Source organism: Hypoxylon trugodes, assembly GCF_022578975.1.
Source record: "Hypoxylon trugodes strain CBS 135444 unplaced genomic scaffold F4822scaffold_8, whole genome shotgun sequence".
Classification (NCBI taxonomy): Eukaryota; Fungi; Ascomycota; class Sordariomycetes; order Xylariales; family Hypoxylaceae; genus Hypoxylon; species Hypoxylon trugodes.
The window spans coordinates 2,849,258-2,863,780 of record NW_026250023.1 but is presented as its reverse complement, the minus strand read 5'-3'; the positions used below and the strand labels follow the sequence as shown (position 1 = coordinate 2,863,780).

Below are 14,523 nucleotides of genomic sequence, written 5' to 3'. Positions count from 1 at the left end.
TACATCTGATGGTTCGGGATGATCTGTTTCGGAGACCGCCATACCGCTTGTTCCGAAGTGTGGACGGGATAATAAATAACTCTTGTATCCAAGCAATAAGAAGATAATCAGCAGAAATGAGACTTAATGTAAAACACAAGACTTCTCTTCTATCCGCTTATTCTTAGGCGACGGCTTGCGACGGGGTGGGACGATATAGTATCTATAGGTAGATACCATCATTCCGCCGCCGGCGGCGGACAAAAACGCAGGCGCACGCGACATTGATGTTTTGAACAAACCATTAGTATTCGCCATTTTCTTATTCCACCGCCGACGGATACCTAAGTCCGTGATCGAAACAAGAATGAAATCTCAAATCTCCGCCCGGAAATGGTCCCTATTCTTCTTAATATTCGCAGTCGAGTTATCCGCCATTTTGAGATTCACAGCCCCATCATCTCCATTTCAAATTTAAGCGGTATCGATTCTCACAAGTAGACCGCAAGGAGAAGAAAAATTGCAATACAAAGTAAAGTCACTAAACACTCCCAGGGAGTACAGCTCCAGCTATAGTTGGCGCGGTTGACGGTCTTGGGGAGTTATAGCGATAGCAGGCAGCGCTACAAGGGATGATGTGTTGGGCAAGTTGGATTGAGGGGTCGATATTTGGTGGAAGTGGGGTGGATAGGGCCCCCCTTCATAACCCCGCCCACCCCGCCTTTAGCTTTAATAGGGGATTAATATCATGCCTATAGCTATCTTTTTCCCCTAAAGCGAATGTTCATAGCCCAGGCACTAGTAGTTTCACTGAATACTTACCTAGGTAGGTAGCATTAACTCTTATTACCTAACCAAGTACCTACAACCTGGGTAAGATAGATGGCTTCGTTTTCTTCAAGCCTCTTGCAAGGGACAATCTGAAATCATGGTGACTATAACTAGAGATTCGGTGATTATACCACATCTTCCTAGCCAGTTCTTTATATTCTTCATTTATACGCGCACACAATGAAGTTAGGGGTGAAGACGAAGTAAGGGGTAGAATCCCTTCATACCCTACGAAGCAACATAAATTGATCAATTACCTAGGTACCTATCTCTCATCTCTCGGACTCAATTTCTACGATGAACTCAATGCGATTCAAAATGTCTTCTAGAATTAATACGATACTTATCATCGGTGCCACCGCTGGCATTGGTGAAGCCTTTGCTCGCCGATTTCATAGTATGGGAAAGAAAGTAATCAGCACAGGTCGAAACCAAGACAAATTGAAGGAAATGGCTAAGGAATTGCCTGGGCTCGAAACACGCCAGGTACGTACGTCGTCTAAATATCTGGTACGCCTCAATATTCAACCTAGGCCACAAAACCAACGTACAATTCATTTGTAGTTCGATATATCGGACCTGGCTACTCTTCCTACCAATGTTGATGGCACCCTCAAGGATTTCCCTTCTCTTGACACCGTCTTGATTACAGCGGGAACCCAACTCTCCTATAATCTATTTGATCCATCCTTGGTGACATCCGAGGAGATCAATGCTGAGATTACGATGAATCTAACAGCACCTATTCTTCTCATCCGCCTCTTCTCACCACACCTTCTTCAGCTAGCTAGGAATGGGACTAAAACAACCCTGTTCATGACCAGCTCATCTCTTGCTTACGTCCCATTGAGCTTCTATCCAACGTACGCAGCAGCAAAAGCTGGCGTCCGGGCGATAATGAAAATACTGCGACAGCAACTTGGGTTTAATCCAAATGGGAAAAACATGCGCGTAGTTGAGATTGTACCTCCTTATACGGACACGGGTCTTGACAAGGCACATCGAGAAGCAACAATTGCCATGCAGGGTGCTCCCGACAAAGCATTCCCATCAATGCCCTTGGGCGAGTTTGTCACCAAGTTCTTCGATAGTTTGGAGCAGCCTGGTCCTGATGAGGAGATTAAGAAGGAAACAGGCGTGGGATCTGGTGAGATAGGCGTCAATACGTGGCGCAACAGCTTTGGAAAGATGTATGAACAGATGGATATAGCGACTTAAGTACAATTTTACAATCGGTAGAACCTACCTAGGTACAGTTAATAGCAAGCAAAAGTAGGTAAACATCATTTATCAATTTTAACCAAGTTTGACTTGAAATATAATATTGAATTCTCGATTGAGGTAAATGCCCTTGGATATATTAACTTGTATCAGAATTATGATTGAGTACCCACGAGAGGGTCTTGGTAGATGGCATGCTGTACCTACTTAGGTAGGTAGGTAGGCTACATACATACCTATATCCATAGTTTTGTACCTATTAACCCTCTATAGGTAAGTCTCAGTCGATATCGAAATGGTAGGTTTATAATACCCTCGGTCAACGGGGATACCTAACCCTTTTGAGGCAAACATTTAGAGCCATCACCTACTTAGGTACCCTATTGGGTAGGTATACGTCCCCTACCATCACCGTTGCTCTCCGAAGCACCCGAGGCTAACTATAGCCCCCGAAGGATGTTAATTAGGTACAGATTCCCATGCATACTTCTAGATATTTACACATAGAAATACCTACATATATGTAGGTAACTTCCACCTCATACAATTTCCAAAAATTTCCCTGACACAACTTCCTATAAACTCGCAAATATACCAACACCATGTCTAAAATATTGCAACCTCACCTATTTGACGAGCTACGAGCTCAAGCGGGCTCTGACCTTGAGATCTTAACAGACCAGGGCAGCTCAAAATTTCAAGAATGTGCCAAGCGATGGACTGACATCGACCGCCAAACCCCCGCCGCTATTGTTCTCCCAGAATCCGAGGATCACATTCACAAGACGGTAACAACCCGCGATTCAAATATCTACCCGCATATTTATTAATTCTGGCTTGCTTAGGTTCAATGGGCTGTGAAATCGTCAATCCCTTTTGTTACCAAAAGCGGAGGACACAGTGAATGGTCAACTATTAACGAGCAGGGAATCATTATTGATTTAAGTAAATATTCTGGAGTCGTTGTCAATGCGTCCGCAAGAAAGGCCGTGGTTAAGGGAAGTATCCTGTCTAAAGAAGTGGCTACAGCTTTAGCTAAAGAAGGGTTTTTCACTGGTGAGAGATTCCCGAGCCCATCTCTCATTTACCTGTAATTGTACACGCATGCTGACCAATCCGGACTTTAGCACTGGGAAATGGAAATACAGTGGGTGCTATCCCATATTTTTTAGGCGGGGGTGCATCAATTACCACTTCTATAACGGGCTTTGGCTCAGACCAAATCATATCTGCTCGCATGATCGACGCAACTGGATCTCTTATAGAAGTTACCGAAGAAACCGAACCAGATCTTCTTTACGCAATTCGAGGAGCAGGTCAATTTTTCGGTCTCGTCACGGAATTGACAATCAAGGCTACTCCACTTACAGAACTCGACAATGACCAAGGGGTTATTTGGGTTGGAGCCTTTGTGTTCCCTCTCGACCGCGCCAAAGACGTTGCAATAGTTATGAAGGATCTTATGGACGATAGTAGCAAGCCAACAGCAGGATTGATGATGGTTCAAGCGCCACCACCAACACGAAACCCGTCTTTGGTCATTGCGGCAAGATTCACAGGCAATCCTAACGAAGCTGACATTGCATATAAACCACTATATGATTTGAAACCTTTAGTGGCCAAGGGTGGTCCTGTACCCATCCAAAACACCAGCGACGGTCGGGAAGCGCTTGCTGTTAAAGGAGGCTTTAAGCGATTTGGCGTCGTCGGGTTAAGACGTTTTGATGTAGACGGATTTCTTAAGACAATTGAAGTTTGGAAACGTCTGGTGGCTGAATGTCCCGATGCTATCAACACTGCGTTCAATTTCCAGTGGGATTCAAGGTTCCCCAAGGCACCAGACTTTGAGTCTGCTATGTCCCTTCATGACATAAAATATTGGCAGTGAGTACCTAGATATTTGTTAGAACTTCACCCCGATCACCCGTATTGACAATATTCATCATCCAGGAACAATCTAATATGGCATACCGACGTCAATAACCGGCAGAAAGTAGACGCATTTAACGACGAGTCAATCGCAATCATGCGAGGACCTGATGTGACTGAGTACGCAGATTTCCAAAACGGCACTCGCACAGGTCCGATCGAATTACGGTTCCGAGGTGCTGGTAAACTTGAAAAATTAAGGGCGCTGAAAAAGAAGTGGGATCCAACCGGCGTTTTCACCAGACAACTACTTGAATGAAAGATGGATATTGGAATAGCGCTCGGGTTTATTGAACCGTCTTTGAAATAGATACCACCATATAAATGGGGAGGCACTACTTGCGAAACCTATCTAGGCGTTAATGTGAGTGAATACAAGCCACTTGTTTTCCCAACATGACATCGGCGCTGGCACCTGAGTGCGCAGTAGACAACCTATCCGATCTGTCTCTTAATTTCGAGGTTCATCAATAAGTTTGAAACCAAACCCTCTAACCATTTCCTAACGAAATCAGCTTCATAAAAGGCTTCATTATAACAACTACTTATGTGTAGTTCTCCATTCCAGCTCCAAGAGTGTAACCATAATTGGGACGACAGCATTTGGACTGCTATCCAAGGATTATCAACCTTGATAACGCCATATTGCGTCTGCACATAATTATCCATTACACCAAGATTGCTGAGATTGGGCTCTGTTGTGGGAATTGCCTTCTCCAACATCTTCGTAACCTTCTCTACATACGGTACTCGTACGAACATCAAGTCGCTATCTCCTGGCGCAAATGATTGCGAATTCAAAGATTGCATAGATGTTGCTAATGAGGGCCAGTCGGTATTCGCATCAACAACCAGCGGAAGTGCTAACATTCGTAACGAATGTGCGTGAGGTAGGCCATGGGGAGTTTCTGGACAATATTTCCTCAAATCGAAGGACGCCCATGATTTGTATTTCGTCGTGGCCGCCACATGCGGCTCCTGATGGTGCGCTGTCTCCATCACAACAGAAGCGAAAAGTGCGGCCGTCAGACGAATACGCCGAGCACGACACGACTCTAGCAGTGATTTAGTGTCATTGCGTGATACTCTTACTTCTATGCGACGAGTGTCACCCGGGTATATCCCTTTCATTGCAGGTAATCCAATCGACGGTGGTCCTTCATGCCAAGGGGCGATCAGGTCATCGGCCTTACGCAGCCATTCCGCGTTCTTATCACCCGGTACGTTCATCAACACGTCCAATGATGGCGCCAGGCCATTCACTTCACATCCAAATGAAGGTAACTTTGGCTGTTGATCGTTTGGCATCAACCCTAGCAAGTATTCGTGCAAAGTCATCATCATGCCGCGTCCATCGCATCGCCAGTGCGATGAAACAATAGCAAGCTCCCTACTTTCAGGGACCCAATGACAAGTCGCAGTATCCCCAGCCACCCTAAGATGGCGAGAAAAGAGCTCGTCGGCGGAGCTAACGGCCGATTCAACATGGAAAGTATCAGTTGCCCACATTTCTAGAACTTCGATATTTCTAGGAGGGGTATATCGTTTCTCATCAGTGTGTAACTCCGTCGCAATATCTGGGTGACGGAGGCGCAGAGATTTCCAAGCGTCGCGAAGCCGCGTTTCTGCTTTGTTGATTGAGGGTGGGAACGAGAGCCGAACAACCCCCAGCAAGAGCCAATGTTCTCGACCTAAAGGTTTTCCGGCATTGGCAATGGATTGAAACATCTTGTCATGGCAGTCGAGCGGTCGACGCCAATACACGCCATTTTGAGACCAGGACATCGTGGGAAAGTACTAGTAGTCCCGCGTGAACACCACGACAGGGAAGGGAGGAGATGCTGCCGGGATCGAAGCTACTTATACCCAGCTACTTCTCTTATACCTAGGTACATATACATACTTGGCTCCGACATAGGAGTTTAGCTCAGGTTCCCTGAGACCAACAGCGTTTTTTACGACGAAGTTACTCTCATACGTAGCTTGATGATTTAATCAGCCACATCAGTTCGTTGATTCTTACTAGATTCAATGCAATTTCTTCATGAATTGTTTCATGAAGATGTATATCATTCATTCTCTTAACAGATGCGTTCTCGGACGCTTTATCTATCTGGAAATTCAGGCATTGGTTGGCCTGCTCCAGGAAAATCCGTACTCTTGGACACACTCTCCCATTCGTCGTATGTCTTCTGAAGTGTATGTAACCTCTCGCGCAACGCCGCCAGACAATCACTCCCAAAAGGAATACGTAAAGGAATTTCCCTGTCCTCTGCGATGCCGGTTCCTTTAACAATTTGAATTACTTTTGAGATCATCTCAGCTGCGTTTCCTGGAGGATTTCTGTAATTTCCTTGCCCGCGAATACGCGCCGCATCGTTGAGTGGTTTCCAGAATGGAACACGATAGTCTGTGTGATGAATATTGTTCATAACTTCAGTATTAAAGATTCCCGATTCGATGATTAATGGTTTAATTCCTGGCGCAAGCCATGCCAATTCTTTCGCCAAGCTTTCTACAGCTCCTAGGAAAGGGGTCAGATGCATACATCGCAAAAAGAATAGTCAAACCCGCGATTCAGGCGGGCGATACTCACCTTCTAGGGCAAATTTGCTAGAACAATACCCAGTTGCTCCCGGCTCTCCAATAACTCCGGATTGGGAATTCATATAAACCAGCCACCCTCTTCCTTTCTCACGGAAGTGGGGGAGTGCGGCACGCGAAAGGTTGAGAGGGCCATGTAGATGGGTATCGATTGACAGTTGTAGCTCTTCCTGACTATTGCCATGATTAATTCAGAAGTCGTATTTGTTAATAATAGAAAATATTAGGGCTCTCAGCGTTACACACGTTAATTCTTCCAGAGCACCACATTGAATGAATCCTGCGTTGTTGACGATAACGTCAATGGTACCATAGACATTTAGCGCCTGCTGGAACTTCTTTTCAATCTCTGCTTGCGGCACGGTGACATCTAATTCTAGTATAGTTGCCCCCGTGTCACGCAAATGTGCGAGTCTAGTCTCGGCATTACGACCAGTCGCAATGACTTGGTCGCCCTGCGCAGTCAATTGACGAACGAATTGCTCGCCGAAGCCACTCGAACAACCAGTGATAAGCCAAGTTTGTTTGGTCATCTTAGCGGACTCGAGCAGTAAGTCGAGAAATTGTGAGAGACGTATCCTGCAGACTTAGAAGCCCGCCACCAAACACAGTTTATATACCTAAACATTCATTTTAGGGCACAGCAACTCAAGGCCTATAGAGGTATTCAAGGATTAGTACCCTAAGCTGTCCAGTATTAGTAGCTTCGTAACGACCCGAAGTACACTGGGTATAGAGTCTTGGCCCGCGTGAAAACAACCCTAGAGAATAAATGATATACCAATTGCTAGGAGGGAAACCAATTCACTTAACATGGTAAGACTCAATGGTACCTACCTAAGCACCTCCAATAGGGATAGAATTCGAGATGTCCGGCGCATGTTGGTGTCGGCATCCTTGGAAACGTGGATCTTCTTCAACAGCTATGTAAGAGAGTGGCACACACGCATCAGTGAGACCTAAGGACTAGTCACCGATTATAGGCGATTGCTCCGAGATCAACGTAAGACATGCGTGAAATTGTCATCGCGGTACGTAGGGCATTCCACTAGGGATCAGCGCCAAGGCGTCGCGTTCCCACTCCGAAAAGTAGTACAGATAGAACGAAAGTACCGTGCATTCTATACTTTTCGAGTCTCGCCGTTGTAAAAATCCAATCAACATGAAATCAACTACGCTGCTGAAGAAATAAAATGCCTTACCATCCCCGAATATCTACTTGTAATCAGTTAATTGTCCGAAAATTTTGGTATGATAGGTATCACTCACGCAGAAGTAGGTAGCAGGCAAAATCTCAGATAGTTTCGCTGCACTGCGTGGGTAGAAATACCGCTATGACTGCCACAATAATACATCAAATCGAATAGCTAGGGACGCGAGGTTGAGAGTAAGAGAAAACCTCCGTTACAATACCTAGGTACACAACCATTGCTATGGGCTCACCAATGTATTTTAATATAAAGCCTCGACATTTTCAGTGCCCAAACAACTCTCAACATCCAGAGATCGAAAAACATAGAAGTTCGCTAGATGTAGCGGGGCAATCCACCGCCGTGGATGTGAGCAATCAAGACAAACATAGTCAGACTAGTAAGACTCGTGAGGGTACAGATATACATATACGATGGTCCAGCGGCGAAATCTTCCAAGATCAACAGGATACATTGATGGCGGCTCGCAAAAAAAACAATGACCGCGAGGTTGCATTCTACAACTTTGCGAGACGAGGAGGATATGGTGTTGTAAAAAAAATAAAAATAAAAATAAAAATAAAAATAAAAATCGAGTTGCTTCAGTTTTCCTAGTTCCTTTTAATATCCTCGTTCAGCGCATGCAGCGCCCATAGCCGAACCATAAAAAAAAATTACAGTGCCATTTTACCTCCCGAAATCAGCTATATTTCCTTGGCGCACCATGTCAGCTCGAATATATCAGCCTTGTTTTTCAGGCGATAGGGTACCTACGAAATTACGACTAGTTGCCCTATAAAGTCCCTCAAGGATTTGCATAATGAACCTGGGTAGCCCCGCCGATCCAAGCCACTTACCCCTACAATGTCATCTACGAGAGTTGGTCACTTTCAGGCTCTAGACCTATCAACAGAAGACAGAGTAATTGTCCAAGATGAGCTCTATGGCAGCTTTACAATAACTGATCCAGTACTTAATGAACTCCTACGATTACCCTCTCTAGCACGTCTAATAGGGGTGCGTCAGCATGGGATCTCTGCCCTTCTACGCTTCACACCTCCCATTACGCGGTTTGAACACTCCCTCGGCGCGTTACTACTCGTGCGACGCGTCGGCGGTACACTAGAAGAACAGATAGCAGCCTTGTTACATGATATCAGCCATACAGCGCTGAGTCATGTTGTAGATTTCGCCTTATCTGAGCCAGGTGAGGGAAGTTTCCACGAGGTACACAAGATGCGTTTCATCGAAACAACTACGATTCCCGAAATACTTACCAAACATGGTTTCGCGGATTTAAGACCCTTAAACGAAGAACTTTACCCATTAGTCGAAATGCCAACGCCACATCTTTGTGCCGACAGACTTGACTACGGCCTACGCGATGCGGTGGGCTTCGGTGCTCTCTCCCTCGAAGATGCTCAACGCATCATAACTTCCCTCAAAGCATTCCCCGATGCGATATCCCCGCACCGTCTACTTATACTTGAAAGTCAAGAGGATGCGCTAGCTCTAGCAACGGGGTATATGACATGCGATAGAGATGTGTGGGGAAACCCAGCACATGGAGATCTGTATACGAGGACGGCAGACTTGATGCGATCTTCTATTCGCGCTGGGGGTATTCAAGAGGAAGAATTGTGGCGACTATCAGATGACGAGTTTTGGGCTAAAATGCGCCAAGTCCTCGGCCAAGATGAGCAAAAGGCCATGATCAAGCTTGAGTCCGAGAGTCTCCCTGATGATCAGCACCTGCCACTTCCCCGCGGCGCGAAAATTCGTACTATAGATCCTGAGGTTTATGATTGTTCTAGTGAGACAGCCGTTCCTCTATCGACATTAGATAAAAGGTATGGTACAGAGAGGGAGGAATATATTCGTGCCCGGAAGGCGCTCTATGCCTAGAGTGTGTTGTCATCGTCGTTTTCAGAGAACTAGGTAGTCACTGCAAGCAATTGTCGTATTCGAATGTAAACTAGGTAACCTTTAAAGGAGACCTATACAACTATTCAGTTCGGCTTGTTAAATTAGGCATTATTCGCAGCTTTGCCATAGAGACAACTAGCATCCTTTGCATAAATAAACGGCGGGGGCTATATGTAACCTATAGAAACTTGTATTGGGTAGATACCAAGTACCTATGCTAGGTAGCTATATAGACAACTTAAGGTACACTACACTATCTTGGTACCAATCCAGAGAGGATCCGAGGTGCAAGTAAGTAAATTACCTTCACGGTTACATGTCGCTTGGACGTATCCGACACCAGTAGCATCGAACAAAGATCTATTGTATCGTTAGCAGCACTCTTCCCAAAAACTACCTAGGTATTTAATGGTTCCAAGGATATAAAGCTACTTACGTCTCGCTACAGTTCCAATGCTGGTTGATTATGAGGACATCGATCTTCGGGTCGAAGCTAAAAGTTGCGGAAGTCGTCGAGCTCCCTTCCGCCGTTGCCAAGCAAGTCCCTTCAAATGTACTGTTCTGATTCCCTGAAGGCGAACAGTTAAAAACGTCGGTATTGGCCATATTTCTTAAAACGAAAGATGGGCCTGTGTCGGATTGGGGACCGGCAGTAGACCCGGGTATCGCTTCATATTGGCGTTGCCAGTTTTCGAGTTGCCAAGATTGGTATCTTTGCGAATTATCCGTGCAAGAGTCAGCTGCTAGACGCGCCGGACTGCCTTTGGTGGTAATGTCCTGCCCGTTGCCCTTTAATGTGCAGCTACTACCATCTTCGGCGCTGTCTGTACAGTCCAAGTCCAATTGTACCGATCCTGTCGCGAGAGCATCGGTTCTACACCAAGAATGTCAGTCCTAACGAGAGCTCTCTATTCTCTTGCCTCATTTTTGATCCCCTGGGACACATAGGCTAGTTAACGAGACTTACCCTTTTGCATCCGAGCAGGGAAATGTATGGGATATGTATAAGGTACGGTTTTTCCAATCTGTAGCAAAGGAGACAGCGGTATCGTAGGTTCGTCCATTTCCAGCCCAGATACAATCACTCCATATGATATTCCCATCTTCATACCATCCTTGCCAAGACTCGGGCCACTCTGCCACGCATTCGAAAAAAGTTCCCATCGTGCTACTACCTGGCACTATGCTGAATGCCACCGTAGCGGATCCGTTGCTGTCGCCCGGCTCTGGGCCATCATATCTAGCAGCACCCAGGCGCCATTGGTATGTCGAGGACGCGTTCGCGCTTCCGCATGCTCTATCGGCGTCGGCTCCAGAGGCGAGCAATATCGCCGCCGCGAAAGCTAATAAGCTATTTCTCATCATGACGATTGCCGAATTGCTTCACCAGTCTCAGTGGGGTGGATCACGCTCGAAATCTTCCCGCCGAAATAATTGAAGGATGACAGAGGAGTGTCAATAGGCGTCCAGCGGGTGCTTCAATCTGGCTTCTAAATATACCGAGAGTGGCCAAGTACCGGAACATTCCCATCGTTGCATCGCAATATGGGAAAGTAGGTCGAATATTAACTCAATTTTACCGCGTGGAGGGAATGAGATGACCAATCCTCTTTTAGAGACGAACGCCTATAATAGATAAGGACTTCCGGGTGCCCTACCACTCAGCGCTTCAATTGTCAGGTATCTCGATCTTAACCACTTGCATTTCATCTCCAAAGTAAATTGAAGCCTGCTCAGTTTGGGATAAGTAGGTATGGACTGGATACTTTCGTTGTGCTATTCTGAAATTCTCAGTATCGTTAACCAAGCCTAGTAGTGCGTCATTTGAATAAAAGGGGCGAGGGGGTCATCTACCGGATAAATTGACTAAAGTTGGTGGTGTCCTCTTTTGCCCAATATATATCGAGATTAAACTTATAAGATAAGAAAGCTATAGAAAAGTTAGGCCGGCATTATTATTAGAGAAGAGATGATTCTTCGTATATAGGATTTACAGTCTATGGTAGCGCATAAGCAGTGGTCTAGCTCTTCCTCATACGAGGTTCCCTCACTCATCCTAATTTCTATCGTAACATAGTTAGCCATAGTATCTTTCGAGATGCATTGGAATACCTTCACCCTAGCGCTCCTCGCGCAAGGGGCTGCTGCCCAACAGATGATACGCTTCGGCTGCTCGCAGCTTGTCATCGAGCGGTTGGATCCCCTAGTCAACCCCGGTACCACGCCGTCGCCGCACGTTCATCAGATCGTGGGAGGCAACTCTTTCAATTCTAGCATGGACCCGACAACACACGATCTCGTTAGAGACTCTACCTGCACCACCTGCACGTTTTCCGAAGACTTCTCTAACTACTGGACGGCGGTCATGTACTTCCGAGCCCGCAACGGAACATACCGACGTGTGCCCCAATTCGCCAACGTAGGACTTCGTGCTGTGGGTGGTATTACGGTCTACTATATCCCGCCATATGATGGAAAGACGACGGTGACCGCTTTCAAGCCCGGCTTCCGCATGCTTGTGGGAGATGCCGCGCTTAGAAAGTCCGATGGCATGCAGCGCCAACTTTGCCACCGTTGCTACACATCTGAGAGTGGCGCTGGCGTCGCTGGTGATACAGGTGGGGCGCCGTGCACTGGATCAGATACTCAGAGTTTACCACCGGCACCTTGCAAGGGTGGTATTCGAACGACAATTACCTTCCCGACGTGAGTTATGTTCCAGAGGGGTTTCCCACACATACTACCCATCTTCCTTTTACCACATCAAATCCAAAAGAGGATAAACCAATACTAACCAAGTCGTTTTACATAGTTGCTGGGATGGTAAGAACTTAGATAGCCCAGACCACAAGACTCACGTTGCGTATCCCGAGACGGGTTCGTTCGAATCGGTCGGCACATGCCCGCAAAGCCACCCCGTTCGTTTACCTCAGTTGATGTACGAAGTGATGTGGGACGTAAGTATCGCCGATTTTTTCAATCAACCGTTTCGACTGAAGGAGTGTATTCGCATCTAATCGTATCGAGTTGGGGGAGACCTTACACGCTAACGCGGGTTTTCCATTTCTAGACGCGACCCTTCAATGACCCAGATCTATGGCCCGAAGATGGCTCGCAGCCGTTCTACTGGAGTACAAACGATGAGTAAGTTTCTTTTGACAAATCTCGAGTTTTATAGAGCCAACCTTTAATCTACAGGACCGGGTACTCGCAACATGGTGACTACATATTCGGCTGGAAGGGTGATGCGCTCCAGCGTGCTCTCGACGCCCGATGTAACAACGCTATCTGCAAGGAACTCAAAGTCCAGACTTCCGAGGAGGCAATGAGGTGCACCAAAGCACAAACCGCAGTAGAGGATGTTGATGGATGTGAGTTATTCGATCTCTAAACTACCTATCTAGATTATCAAGAGAAGTATTAGCTAACGCCTCAACAGGGTTGGAAAGTATTCCTGGAAATTAGGTCAACCTATATACTTATTAGTCCCGAATTGATGGACGAAGATATAGAACAAAGTATCAAGAGTTGCCTCTAACTATATCACGTCCTACTTTCCTCCTTGCGTACCTATGTAGATGCCCCCCCACGCGCATTTTTGAACGATGGTATTTTCCTATAGATTTTTATAATAAGCAGTAACCACATACCCGGGTAAGATTATTAGTGTCAATATAGAATATTCGAAAATAGTCGAGTTATTGATATCATTGAGGATGAATCTTTGCAAAGGGTTGGTTATATCAAGAGATTATGAGTTACATGGTTTTTGTGATGCCGTACATACAAGTAATTATCCCATCGCGTCTTGTTTACCGTCAGCATTATTAATGCTAATGTTGTAGAAAGGCGACCATGATGGTAACACCAACACCTAGAGATAATGGCACAGAGATGTCGATTCTTCCAACGCCGGAGTCTTTATTGTTATTCGTCATGTTTCTGTTTCTGAAAGGCCTCCTCCTCGGATCCCGCTGTTCTATATCGGAAGAAATAGAGTCGTTGACCAGCGCCACGATACTAGATACAGTGTTAATTAATGGCTTAATCGACTCTTTGGGATACTAGGACTCACTTTTCGTTGGCAGGAATAACGTCCTCAGCCACCTGGGAATCGTCGTTCAAGGTTTCGATTTCTGCAAGTGACACAGATTCATCATTTTGGACATCGCGAAGCCATGCGACTTGGTTCTCTTCGTCCTGGGCCAACCCAGTTGAAATGAAGCGGGCCGAAATTAGTACGGCTGGAAGAATGGAGATTTTAACCATGTTGATGTCTTGGTAGTGATATTGGTTTTATATCGAAATCGGAGAATCGGGTGGCCGAAGATCTCAGCAGTTTTCTAGGCAAGTAATGGTGGTTGTCTAGAGTTTCTAATGAGTGATGTAGAAGCTTCATCGAGGTTTTCTAGATATTAGGTGCTAATATATATTTCAATCTCTGTCTAGATATCCCACAACTGAATGAGCGATGAATTGAGACATGGTAGTCTATCACATCCCTGGAGCGAGGTGGATTTGCCCGTGAAGATAAGTTTACCCAAGTAGGCACTCCGGCGCGGTTGGATTTTCCCTGCCAAGGCGTTGACCGCATAGATGCCACTTACCTATTTGTTCGTTCAGCTGTTGCATCCCCATGTCGTTGACACGTGGGTTTGTGTGCCCAAGAACAATCAGGTATGGAGATATATGGGCATTGCTCCGTGTCATAAATTGCTTAATTGATGGCGTTGGTAAAGCTAAAAAGAGAAATATTTCCATGTTTAGAGCGATCTTGCGATAAGTTGATCTCGTTGATAATAGGGATACCATGGGAATCGCGTCTGATTTGATGGCTCGATAT

The 14,523-nt window shown here is 45.9% G+C and overlaps 8 protein-coding genes across 8 annotated transcripts; 4 read left to right on the top strand and 4 right to left on the bottom strand.

Moving 5' to 3' along the window:
- The first annotated feature begins 761 nt into the window (after positions 1-761).
- On the top strand, positions 762-2,268 carry F4822DRAFT_414804 (NAD(P)-binding protein). Its single transcript, XM_051459178.1, has 2 exons — positions 762-1,296; positions 1,375-2,268. The coding sequence occupies exons 1-2, from the start codon at positions 1,108-1,110 to the stop codon at positions 2,026-2,028; spliced, it is 843 nt and encodes a 280-aa protein (XP_051311806.1). The 5' UTR covers positions 762-1,107; the 3' UTR covers positions 2,029-2,268.
- Positions 2,269-2,356: 88 nt separating this feature from the next.
- On the top strand, positions 2,357-4,463 carry F4822DRAFT_360734 (uncharacterized protein). The gene is made up of 4 exons (XM_051456114.1): positions 2,357-2,819; positions 2,877-3,087; positions 3,159-3,915; positions 3,982-4,463. The coding sequence occupies exons 1-4, from the start codon at positions 2,634-2,636 to the stop codon at positions 4,217-4,219; spliced, it is 1,392 nt and encodes a 463-aa protein (XP_051311805.1). The 5' UTR covers positions 2,357-2,633; the 3' UTR covers positions 4,220-4,463.
- F4822DRAFT_445815 (uncharacterized protein) lies at positions 4,396-5,875 on the bottom strand (the record flags this gene model as incomplete). The annotated part of the gene is made up of 1 exon (XM_051463432.1): positions 4,396-5,875. Exon 1 carries the CDS (start codon positions 5,743-5,745, stop codon positions 4,396-4,398), a length of 1,350 nt encoding a protein of 449 aa, XP_051311804.1. The 5' UTR covers positions 5,746-5,875.
- A 1-nt stretch (position 5,876) lies between these two features.
- On the bottom strand, positions 5,877-7,521 carry F4822DRAFT_360723 (hydroxybutyrate dehydrogenase). Its single transcript, XM_051456113.1, has 3 exons — positions 6,811-7,521; positions 6,557-6,738; positions 5,877-6,484 (listed from the first exon to the last, which is right to left on the bottom strand). Exons 1-3 carry the CDS (start codon positions 7,095-7,097, stop codon positions 6,066-6,068), a joined length of 888 nt encoding a protein of 295 aa, XP_051311803.1. The 5' UTR covers positions 7,098-7,521; the 3' UTR covers positions 5,877-6,065.
- Positions 7,522-8,520: 999 nt separating this feature from the next.
- Positions 8,521-9,793, top strand: F4822DRAFT_360676 (uncharacterized protein). Its single transcript, XM_051456112.1, has one exon. The coding sequence runs from the start codon at positions 8,619-8,621 to the stop codon at positions 9,657-9,659; it is 1,041 nt and encodes a 346-aa protein (XP_051311802.1). The 5' UTR covers positions 8,521-8,618; the 3' UTR covers positions 9,660-9,793.
- On the bottom strand, positions 9,794-11,197 carry F4822DRAFT_360675 (uncharacterized protein). Its single transcript, XM_051456111.1, has 3 exons — positions 10,648-11,197; positions 10,117-10,554; positions 9,794-10,040 (listed from the first exon to the last, which is right to left on the bottom strand). The coding sequence occupies exons 1-3, from the start codon at positions 11,043-11,045 to the stop codon at positions 9,929-9,931; spliced, it is 948 nt and encodes a 315-aa protein (XP_051311801.1). The 5' UTR covers positions 11,046-11,197; the 3' UTR covers positions 9,794-9,928.
- Positions 11,198-11,613: 416 nt separating this feature from the next.
- F4822DRAFT_360609 (uncharacterized protein) lies at positions 11,614-13,329 on the top strand. The gene is made up of 5 exons (XM_051456110.1): positions 11,614-12,386; positions 12,493-12,637; positions 12,751-12,824; positions 12,879-13,051; positions 13,120-13,329. The coding sequence occupies exons 1-5, from the start codon at positions 11,779-11,781 to the stop codon at positions 13,143-13,145; spliced, it is 1,026 nt and encodes a 341-aa protein (XP_051311800.1). The 5' UTR covers positions 11,614-11,778; the 3' UTR covers positions 13,146-13,329.
- Positions 13,293-14,176, bottom strand: F4822DRAFT_360580 (uncharacterized protein). Its single transcript, XM_051456109.1, has 2 exons — positions 13,756-14,176; positions 13,293-13,700 (listed from the first exon to the last, which is right to left on the bottom strand). The coding sequence occupies exons 1-2, from the start codon at positions 13,947-13,949 to the stop codon at positions 13,514-13,516; spliced, it is 381 nt and encodes a 126-aa protein (XP_051311799.1). The 5' UTR covers positions 13,950-14,176; the 3' UTR covers positions 13,293-13,513.
- Between the last annotated feature and the right edge of the window lie 347 nt (positions 14,177-14,523).

Coding starts and splice junctions, on each gene's coding strand:
- F4822DRAFT_414804 (XM_051459178.1), top strand. CDS start 1,108: ATGAACTCAATGCGATTCAAAATGTCTTCTAGAATTAATACGATACTT. Junction 1,297..1,374: donor CTGGGCTCGAAACACGCCAG/GTACGTACGTCG, acceptor ATTCATTTGTAG/TTCGATATATCGGACCTGGC.
- F4822DRAFT_360734 (XM_051456114.1), top strand. CDS start 2,634: ATGTCTAAAATATTGCAACCTCACCTATTTGACGAGCTACGAGCTCAA. Junction 2,820..2,876: donor AGGATCACATTCACAAGACG/GTAACAACCCGC, acceptor TGGCTTGCTTAG/GTTCAATGGGCTGTGAAATC. Junction 3,916..3,981: donor CATGACATAAAATATTGGCA/GTGAGTACCTAG, acceptor TTCATCATCCAG/GAACAATCTAATATGGCATA.
- F4822DRAFT_360723 (XM_051456113.1), bottom strand. CDS start 7,097: ATGACCAAACAAACTTGGCTTATCACTGGTTGTTCGAGTGGCTTCGGC. Junction 6,739..6,810: donor GGTGCTCTGGAAGAATTAAC/GTGTGTAACGCT, acceptor TCATGGCAATAG/TCAGGAAGAGCTACAACTGT. Junction 6,485..6,556: donor TAGCAAATTTGCCCTAGAAG/GTGAGTATCGCC, acceptor CCCCTTTCCTAG/GAGCTGTAGAAAGCTTGGCG.
- F4822DRAFT_360676 (XM_051456112.1), top strand. CDS start 8,619: ATGTCATCTACGAGAGTTGGTCACTTTCAGGCTCTAGACCTATCAACA.
- F4822DRAFT_360675 (XM_051456111.1), bottom strand. CDS start 11,045: ATGATGAGAAATAGCTTATTAGCTTTCGCGGCGGCGATATTGCTCGCC. Junction 10,555..10,647: donor CCCTGCTCGGATGCAAAAGG/GTAAGTCTCGTT, acceptor TTCTTGGTGTAG/AACCGATGCTCTCGCGACAG. Junction 10,041..10,116: donor CATTGGAACTGTAGCGAGAC/GTAAGTAGCTTT, acceptor ACGATACAATAG/ATCTTTGTTCGATGCTACTG.
- F4822DRAFT_360609 (XM_051456110.1), top strand. CDS start 11,779: ATGCATTGGAATACCTTCACCCTAGCGCTCCTCGCGCAAGGGGCTGCT. Junction 12,638..12,750: donor TGTACGAAGTGATGTGGGAC/GTAAGTATCGCC, acceptor TTCCATTTCTAG/ACGCGACCCTTCAATGACCC. Junction 13,052..13,119: donor AGTAGAGGATGTTGATGGAT/GTGAGTTATTCG, acceptor ACGCCTCAACAG/GGTTGGAAAGTATTCCTGGA.
- F4822DRAFT_360580 (XM_051456109.1), bottom strand. CDS start 13,949: ATGGTTAAAATCTCCATTCTTCCAGCCGTACTAATTTCGGCCCGCTTC. Junction 13,701..13,755: donor GTTATTCCTGCCAACGAAAA/GTGAGTCCTAGT, acceptor CACTGTATCTAG/TATCGTGGCGCTGGTCAACG.